General features: G+C 40.8%; 1 protein-coding gene across 3 annotated transcripts in view; it reads right to left on the reverse strand.

The window, feature by feature from the left end:
- Nucleotides 1–6,124: 6,124 nt before the first annotated feature.
- The window catches only part of P4HA1 (prolyl 4-hydroxylase subunit alpha 1), a 33,626-nt gene continuing 29,528 nt past the window's right edge, over nucleotides 6,125–10,222 (reverse strand). For all 3 annotated transcript variants that reach the window (XM_018571399.1, XM_018571398.1, XM_018571400.1), the window contains exons 12-14: nucleotides 9,800–9,868; nucleotides 7,164–7,260; nucleotides 6,125–6,499 (exon numbers count right to left, since the gene is read on the reverse strand). In XM_018571399.1, coding sequence (XP_018426901.1) covers nucleotides 6,429–6,499; nucleotides 7,164–7,260; nucleotides 9,800–9,868 — 237 coding nt within the window. In that variant the 3' untranslated portion in view covers nucleotides 6,125–6,428. The remainder of the gene's footprint in view (nucleotides 6,500–7,163; nucleotides 7,261–9,799; nucleotides 9,869–10,222) is intronic.

A 10,222-nucleotide genomic window follows, 5' to 3' on the forward strand; every position in this document is an offset into this window, starting at 1 on the left:
GTGTAGGGGGAGGGGGAGGGGGGGTGCAAAAGTCACCTTCGCTTTCACCCTGACAAATTCTGTTGTGAGAGGTGCGTTGCAGTGCCATTCATGTCAATGGCACGGCACCCACCCACAGTGTGATCGCCCACACTGGAACACACAGTACTGTAATGCCATGCGTTTCAGTACAGTGCTATTGCAATAATTTGTGCATGCAGTTTTATTCTGAAGTAAACTTTGTTTGGAACACTGCATTTGTGTATTTTATTTTAAATCAACGATGGTATTTAAAAAAAATTCTGATTAATCCAAAAAATTATCAGCCAACTAATCTATTATGAAAATAATCAGTAGTTGCAGCCCTATATTAAGATATACTTAAAAACCCCACTCTCAAATCACACAGAGCAAATAAGGGCAGAGTACAATATGTTGCCATGATTCTATATAAAGATCACTATGATATTTCATTCTGAGAACTGACTCAGAGGACAAAGGTCTATAGAAAGAGATAGTGGAATGTATTGATTACTACAGCGTCTTGGAGCCGAGATTACCACATCTTCGTTCTATCTGCTAATCAGGCTTATTTTTGCCCTTTATTGCACTATTTGTTGGAATAAAGGTTATTGGGCCTAATTTGTGGAGCGGTGTTAGCACATAATGGAATGCAAGTTTATCCAGTAGCAGCCCATTGCTGCTTGGAGAATCCAGAGCCATTGTCCCATTTGCCAAATTCATACATGTGAAATTTGCAAGCCTTGCTATTCCCCGTTTTGCTCTCAGGTCCATGCAAAACCATCTCATGTCTTCCATTTGGCACAACACACATCCCAGAGTAGCACGGAAGACTATGTTTTGCCGCTGCCAAGATGGCCTAGTTAAAATACGATAAGGCCACACACATTTCACCCTTCATGTACAGGTTGAACCCCCTCTCTGGACCCTTTTGGAGATCCCATATTCCCACCTGTGTTCCTTTTCCTCTATTCCCCTTACTACTCTTCTAGGGAATCCCATGTTCCAACCAGCATTTGACAGCCCATCGGCTTTCACCTGGTGGCACACCCATATTTATACCACTCTATAGTTTTCTACATGACTCAAAACTACTCCTTAGGGACGCCCTAGTAGCCAAGTCTCAACCACCCTCTTGGGAAATATTCTAGTATATTCAAATAAGATATTGGATTCACTCCCTGCTTTCGGGGCAAACCATCCCTAATCCTCTTACCTTCTTTGAACGCATTTGCCTTAAAACTACCCAATCCCCAAACCTTCTCACAATTGTACTCCCAGCGTAACTCCTTGCCTTCTGCTACCATTCATAGATATGTTACAAACTGGTGTGGTGAAGATCACAATGCCGAGGAGTGGTTGTCTATGTGGGATGCGGCTTCCAGGTGCTCTGGTAATATCTTGATCTAAGAAACAGCCTATAAAAAAAAAGGTACTATCAAGATGGTACCTAGTTCCCTCCCGACTCCGCCACCTTCAACCCACCTACCTGCTTTTGAGGGTGTCCTGCTGTGGGTGATGTCATGCACATTTGGTGGACATGCCCTTTTGTGGCCCGTTTTTGGTCTAAAATTGATAAGGACCTTTATACCATCTTCTATGTTTCAATACCAAAAAATCCTTGGCAGGCTTTGCTACACTCCAAAATCACACAACTTATCGACCCAAATGGCAATTGGCAAACTATATATTCTTAGCAGCCAGACTATAGACCATTCATGGGGGGGGGGACAGGCCATTCCTTACACTGAATTCCACCAACGTATGCAAGGATTTTTTGTAAATGATCACCTCTCTAGTATTCTCACTGATGCTGGCAGGAAATTCTGTAAAATATGGGACCCATGGTCCTCTGTTTTTCTATCAACCCTCGACCCTGTGGCGCTTAGCCTTATCCAGTAATCAATACATTGAAGCACCGTTTTCTCTCCCCCTTTCCGACTTCCACTACGCTTTGCTGTTTAAGCTCCTCGTCTCTTTTTCCCCCTCTACTTAAGCAAATATGGTTTTGTCGCCCCTGTAGTCCTATTTTACCAGTTCTATAGTAAACCGTATATATCTCCCTCCCCTTTGACCCTTTCCCCCATGTCTCCACATGATGTTATTTGCCGCCTACCACCTAGGCGACACACTGTTTTATTATTTGTTACTAATTGTGTATTTTATACCTTGAAAATGTAATAAAACATATTGAAATGGAAATTTGCAAGCCTTAATTTCTGTAACACTACAAGTGTTGTGGTACACACACACACACAGTAATTCTAACAGGTCATAAAAGTTGTGCTAGTTTAATAAATGGTACTGTAAAGAACACACGAGACACACATTTCGATTTTTTCATAGAAATGTAATTAGGGGCAGGATGCAGTTCATGTCAAAACAAAGATCGCCATCTGAACAGAGACACTTTCAAACTGTTCTTACAACATTGTCTAAATGCAGAACACTTCACATCCCGAATCCCTCAAAGACAAATACAAAAAGGGTCATCTAAAAAGGGTTATAAATAGGTCATTTGTTGCCACAAAAATAGATTTTGAAATACAAAAAAATGTTTTCACAGAATTTTAGGAACATAACTGTACCTGTCCAACGGGATTGATGTAGATTGTGGAGCACAATGTGATAAAAAGGACAACTTCTTAAAGGGCACATTTGGAAGAATCAAGCGTACAAAAATATACAATTTTCTTTTTGTAGGACTCTTACAACCATTCCATGGCCATATACAAGGGGAGCTAAGGCACAGAGTGGAAAACAAAAGCTGGTAGCTAAAGCGGTTTAGAGGACACTTAGCAGGATGCAGGTAAACAAATGTTTACTTTTTTTCTTCTTTATTCTTAAAGAATTCCAGGATTAAAAAAAAGTGATGGTGGCAGTTTTATGGTGCGCTTTGCACTTACCACTGTGCCCCTGAATCAGAGATTTTCAGGTTCTTGCGTGCTTTTGCCATTTGTGTATGGCTTTGTAGGCAGCCTGTTGTCAGGAAAACCCCAACTAATTATGGCTAACTGCATGGCAGCTCACAGGGGACAAATGGATGCAAGGACCTGAACGTCATAGCTGAAGATTTCTGGATTGGGAGCACAGAAGTAACCAACTACCCCGTAGATAAAAGATAACTAGCTCTTCATTTTGACTCCAAGTAAAATGTTCTGGTGAAGAACAGACACTACAATATGATAATCTTTAGGCCCTTCTGTACTCCTCCCGGATTTAGTTTCACTTTGTTACTGGGGCCTCATTTTCCTAAACGTATGGCTAAGTCCTAACCATTGCCATTCCACTAAGAAACCAGTAAGGATTCCCACACAAGATAGTGAAGGGACAGTTCATTAAAAAGGGAAAACCAGGCTCTTATACCAATGTGAAATGTAATCAGAGGGGCACAGAAGAGGCTTTCTAGCCAACAGTGCAATCACAAGCAGATAATTAAGTTTTTAACATTAGATTTAACAAAAGGCAGTGGAATTTATTTTCTATATATAGTGCAGGGTATTGCAACATGTTATATTTTAAAGAACTTTGGGGAAATAAAACATTAACCCTTGCAGTGGGGCAATCCCCAAACTGCATAGATTAAGTGCTCATTTCGTCTAGGGAGCTAAAATAACTGCATTAGACTCACCAAAAACAAGATCCTGGCTAGCTAATAGATTGGTCCCTTCAGCCCGTCTCCTCCTCTGCTCCAGCTATGGTATGTCTCTCGGTGTCCTCACATCCTATGCACTGTATAGACTGATGACTCGCAGGATCTTAAACCACTTGAGGCTTCAAAGTCTAGCAGCCAGCCGGGATTGTGATTCGGGTGAGTATAACTTATTTTAGCTCCCTAGACAAAATGAGCACTTAACCCTTAGAGTGCAGGGGGGTAGACCCACTGCAAGGGTTACACTTTTATTTGCTCAGAGTTCTTCACAAACTGAAAAAAGTTGGGAAGTCCCTGTAGTGTTCCACCATAATAGCAGCCATCCTGCTCCAGGTTTGCTGTTCTTGGGGCAGTTTTATTACTATAAAAGACAAAATGGCACACCATTCCGCTTGATTTGACACAAACTGCATGGCAGTGTAATTTAATGCACCAATTATGTTGCTGGCTTTTGAACTTCTATGGCACATATTTTTGGCTAAAAACTGGAAGAGTCTTAAATAGATGCTAAAATATTGCACACAGTTAGAGATGAGTAAATCAATCTGCCCAGTTCCAGATCAGCAGGGTATCGAAACGATATATGGCCTTAGTTAATTTGCCTTTTTCTAGAATGGCTTCTTAAGCAGAATCTTATAAATTATATATTGTAAGAGACATAGTTCCCACCCCCTCCCCCACCCCCACCGTATTATCTCCGGTTAGGTGACCAGGTAAGGTAGATAACCATGTAGGTTCTAAAAGGAGTATGAAAGGGCTTCGTGCCAAGTAACATCAAGTTGGTATTTAGAGAGGAGGAGTTACCCTCTTGAAGCACTAATCTGGCGCTGAAATCTTTCATATGTATATCAACATGAAAGAGGACCACACATATGCTGATCTACACCTAAAGAAGTTCCAGCGCTTTCAGCTGGTGTGCCAGCCTTCTGCCCTTTATGCTCTGCTAACATCTATGACACGCGGGGGCACGTATGATGCTGCATGCAACCTAACCCAAGTCCACACACATCTTTCAGTGTGATATAACTGTGGTAAGCAGTCAAATAAATGACTACCCTACCACAGCGCACCTTGCAGCACCTTTGTGATATCGCATGGCATAGGTGTGAACAGGGCTAACAGGAGGGGTGTATATATTTTTTTTTTAAACGTAAAATAGGAAAAATGCTGGTGGAACTGTGGCAGACCACAGGGGCAGTTTGTGGATTGACTGTAGAGCTCATCTCTATACATCACAACGCTGGGCTTAGGTGAATGCTGCTGTGCATCCTCTGGAGGTTGTGCACTGCTGCTTAATGGCTGTAGCTTTAACCTTACACCAAATGTGCCATGTTGTCGTCTTTACAAATTTATAGAAAATGCTAATACAGATGTTGACATCAAAAAAGTTCTGTAGGGACTGGGAGGTAGTTTTGGGACAGTTGATCACCTTGATGAAATAGAGAATATCAAGCTATATGTGAGCTGAAGCTGTGCTCTGTACACACCTGAACCAAGCCCAGACTTACTAAGCCGCAGGGTCATGCTCTGCACAGGGTAAGATCAGATATGCTCTCCAAGTGTGTTTGTATTTTGAATAAAAGCCATGGCATTCTAAAATCATGCTACCAGGAGTACAAATTCAGTTTACTGCAACATTTGGCATGGAACTCAAAGTGGATCCCAGATGCTTTTTTGGATCTCCAGGTGGCAGTATTTAGAATAACTTATACTGAGGACTAAAAAATTATTGTGTATTAGACCAATGGCTAAACAGACACACAGCGATATTACCATGCCATACTAAGAAGCACAAATTATTCAAGCATTAGACCAAAAGCTAAGCTGACACATAGGGTTCCAAACAAATGGCACACACAAGGTATACTAACTTAACCCACACTGCGTAAGCACTGTGTTGGCATATGTCTGGCTTAGAGAAGGAACTGGGAGTCTGTCTTCATGGTAGTGTCAGAAAAGCATGATTCCAGATTACCACATTTTAAGCAATAAGAAAACAAAAGTGTTTTAAGCGGACACCTTACCCATCCTTAAGAAGAAAACAATCATAACTGGGCAGCATTTTATGGAAGAAGAGTTACTTTAAGCAGAGTCAAAAGCACAAATGGGTTTAATTTCTTATGCACTGAAAAATGGTTCTGTAATCACTGATCATCTTTTCCCAAACATTTTATATTCAAAACAAATCTGTGCTACAAAAGTAATACCCAATAGGCTCCTTGGCTCAAACTGGACACTGGAATCTTGCACATTGTATTTCTAAAAAAGGTCAGATCATTAAACTATGTGATTGTATAAATAAGTAAAAAAAAAAACTGTCACCAAAAAACCTAAACAGTGTTGTGCATTTTTTTTTTTTTAAAAAAGGTGTCAATCCTGACATTTTAGAAGGCAAAAAGCAACACACGAACCCTGCACCAAATATGTGGGCAATGAAATGCATACTACAAGGTGAAAGCGGTACCAAACTGTCAGATCTTCGTTTGGGGTCTCCAAAGCAAGAAAGGGTTAGGTCGAACCTTCACAAATCTACTTTGCATTAGGATCTTTGTAGGTTTGGCATATCCATTGGTTGCAATCAATGCGCACTTGTAACTCTGTGTAGATGTTCTCCTGTATTAGTAACTTAAGACAAATATTGAATCATGTCCTCCACAAGTGATTCTCCCCAGCGTTCTGGGACTACTGCATTATAGTTCATTGCTAGCAAACTGGGCAAAGCACAGTCTGGAAAGCTTTGTGGCTGAGATGTGTTTTCATGTAACGTAGGTGTTGATCATGCCAATTCAGATAAATTACACGGTCTTCGGAATTCTTGACCTCGCTCATGGATCCATTTATTGGATACTACAAAGAAAGAAAAAGTATTGGCTGTTATAACTATATTTTATTTAACAATAGAGTTTCACAGTATATCTCACTCAAAAGGTACCTATATAGTATTTATAGGCCTATCCTAATATTGATGATTTAATTATAATCATTCAATCCTGCCAAAATCAACAGGCTCCTTCAGATTTTAGTGGACACCTCTAGCTTATATAACGTTTCAGTGCTTGAACCATGTAGTGGCTGTGGTGGGAACAGCAATGTTCAGAGAAGCACAAATAAAAATTGTTGTGTACTTTATACGAGAACTGCAGGAGTTTTTGATGTATGGAATTTAAGTAGGTCGCTGAATTCTTCTTTTCAAGCTTTTCATACATCTGACTCTGCTTTATGTTGGATGTCATTGTGATATATTTATTTTAACATCTTTTCACAAAGACAGGTGGTCAATAATAGGATCACAACAACACCAGCCCTCTTTCTGTAAATTTTCCAGCTACCATCGACTTGCAAATTGTGGTGGTAAAACCACAGACAAAAAAAAAGGCTACATTTGAGAAAACTACTCAAATCTTCTTTATGCCTATATATTTGATGCAGATAGAGCAGCACATATCTGTGTTTGATTATGGTATGTAGGCTGCAATGCAGCAAGCCTGGACAACAAGGTGCTCATACTCACCCCATTTATTACCAACCAATACAGGACAGGCTGCATGCCTTGTACTATAATCCCCTTCTCCACTTTCAAAGAGATTATACCAGAACACCGCTGTTCCCTATACAAAAAAGAGTAAACAGATAAAGCTATAGAATTTTAGAACATTTCGTTAAGTATAGTTCTTAAAGGCCCACTAATAGTGATTCAACAATATTATACACATACAAACACAACTATATATCCTAACATCATGAAATATTAAAAAAAGGATCTTTAGAAAGAACAATCACCAAGCCACTGGTATTTAAAAAAAACTGGCAAAAAAAGGCATTACTTGCCTTTAGCAAGCAATAAATAATAATGAACAGTATTATTTGTAATACAATTGTTATTTCCTTTACTATTTTGTTAGGTGAATAACCAGGAAACAGAAATTACACGTTTTTGTCCCTCAAAGCACACAACTTTGACAAATATTAAAATCATATATTTGTTGCTACTGAAAAGAAAAAAATCAGTCCAGACTAAAAAAATATGGTTTCTAGTAGGGGCTCAAACCTTTTGCTATAATACATTAAAAACAGGGCTGGACAATTCTTGGTCACAACTACTGCTGGAAAAAAAACTCTGGTGATTAGCTTGGCAGTGGATGCACTGGTCTCTGTGGACAAATGTCTTTCAGTGCCCAACAATCTCTCCAAACACCACACTCACCCGCATTAATAAGATGGTGGTTGTATCTGCCCCTTCTCCCATTCCATTCCCTGTGTCTGCCCACACTCCAATCCCCAGGCATGCAGTGAGATGCCTGTAGGGGGGTTTGTGTGGGCACCGGCAGCAAATTAAAGCTCATTTTAGGGCACAAAGCAAATATAGCCCCAAAGCGCCCTTTCCCTCTGCAACAAGGTTTTTTTTTCTCCAGCTTACATTGCTTTACAGAAAGATATGGTTTTTCTAAAAAATAAAAATCTTACACAAGCCTGAAGGTGGGGTCTGCAGGCCACCCTATGTTGTTTTTCTAAGTGAAGCAGCACACCATGCTGTAATAAATATGCCTGTTGCCTACAGGGTGAGCTCTACCGTCAACATGCCAATGCTGACCTAGCAATCACGTATCGGCTTTTTTTGTGCCCTAACTGATACCAAGTAAAAAGGGTGAGCTCTGAGCAGGACAGAAGCAGCAATGAGCATTGATCTTACTAGTCACTGCCAGGGCACACCAGCATGCTGTTGGCTTACTTTCAGATCAACATGCTCTTGTTGCAGAGTTGAGGTGATGCTCCCTCCCCACTTCAAAAGTAAATGCGGCTTTAAGTCACTCTGGCTCCTGATGGTGCGGCAACGATTACACCAGTACTGGTGTCAAAAGTCAGAGTTCCTGTACAATTCCCATATATGTAATTTTGAAGGAAGGAGTGCGAGAGTACTGTATAGAGATGTATTAGATTCTAGTAATGTCCAGTGCATTGTCCTCTTATATCAAAGCAGCATGGTTGTGGTCTTTCAGATGCCACTGTACCAATCTGAGTGAGAAGTGAACATTAGACAGTTCTAAGCAGCTGCTCCTCTGTCACCAATCACAGCATCACCTTAACTTGGCAATAGCAAGGACATGAGCAGGCTGGTCTAAAAGTAAATGGTCAGCATGCTGGTGAGCGTGTCCCAACAGTGACAGAGGAGATCTTAGCTTATCACTTATCCTCTGTCCTGCTCAAAGCATCACCCTAATACAGTGTCAGCGGGGACAAGGAGTGGACAAGGAGTGGCCAAGTTGTTGAGAGCTATGTTGCAGGGGGGGGAAAAAAAGAGAGAGGAGCAACAAAAGCTGAGAGACTGTGGCATCAAATCTGGGATAAGTGGTGTGGGGCCCAAGTTAGGAGTCGGGCACTGACACTACTGACACTACTACTTCATTCGGCTGTGCTGATGTGATGCCATGACACAGAGAATGAAGAAACCAGTCCCCACTACAGGAAGAACAAAAGCACTGATGAGGCAAACTAAATGAAGCATTTCAAGAGAAGGAAAAATCGACTACAGTGCAATAGAAGGACATTCTGCATATGCATTGAAAAAGTGGCAGTGATGTCTCCTCACTGTCCTGCATCAAAATCATAGAATGCCTAGTATTCATTGAGAAAAACGCCAAGTTTCCTCTGAATGGCCACTATACTCTGTGGGGAAGCAGGGGAGTCCCTCAGCATACTGGTCAGATTTGTCCAGGCTGGCAATAGAAAATATAAAACCTTTCCATCTTCTCCTGCCAATCCATTCAGATTGGCAGGAGAGTAAGCTCCAATGGCTGCCCACACATACCCAAAAATGCCAGGCATCTCAGGGAAATGGAAAGGAAAGGTGAATATATGCTGCTGGGGAAAGCGAGGTAACCTTTTGCTTTGCCCCACAAGGACAAAGGAAAGGTTCACGTTAACAGCTATTCTTTATATTTCAAATATAGATGATATATGGATAGGGGATTTTTGGCAGAGAACCGTATTATGGTATGCCTTTGGTGTGGTTAGTATCTGCATTATTTCCTTTAAAAATGTTTTTGTTTTAGTTAAGTCAATAGAATCAATGTAGGCATGTTAAAAAGGTAATACATAAATTGCACAATCCTACATGAATATAAACTATATAAAAACAGAATGTCGTACCTTTTTAGGGTAAACTGCTGCTCCTACTTCTGGAAAGACTGTAGCCCCACCTGCCTCCACGTCACTCATCTGTAAGAATAAACACTTTTTAATTTCTTTAAAGCAAGAAAATACAATTTTGAGCTTGATAAAATATACTGTGTACAATCGGCTCATCAACAAAAATAGTACACAGGGCCTGGGACTGGCATGGCAGGTGTCAGTAGGTAGAGGGGAGGCAATCCAGTGAAACATGTGTTCGCTGATCTCCTCTCCAGGGAATGAACTCTGAAATGACAATGATTTTGTGACTTTCCGTTTCTGAGCTGTGATTTCCTGCCCGATCTGTGCTTGTATAGGCTTTAATGGGCTAGAAACGATTACATTACGGGTCATGGCTTAAAATACAGTTAAATAAAACAACCCCCCCCCCCCCCAAAAAAA

This window comes from Nanorana parkeri, unplaced genomic scaffold (genome assembly GCF_000935625.1).
Source record: "Nanorana parkeri isolate BGI_ZX_2015 unplaced genomic scaffold, ASM93562v1 scaffold1750, whole genome shotgun sequence".
NCBI classification, from domain to species: Eukaryota; Metazoa; Chordata; class Amphibia; order Anura; family Dicroglossidae; genus Nanorana; species Nanorana parkeri.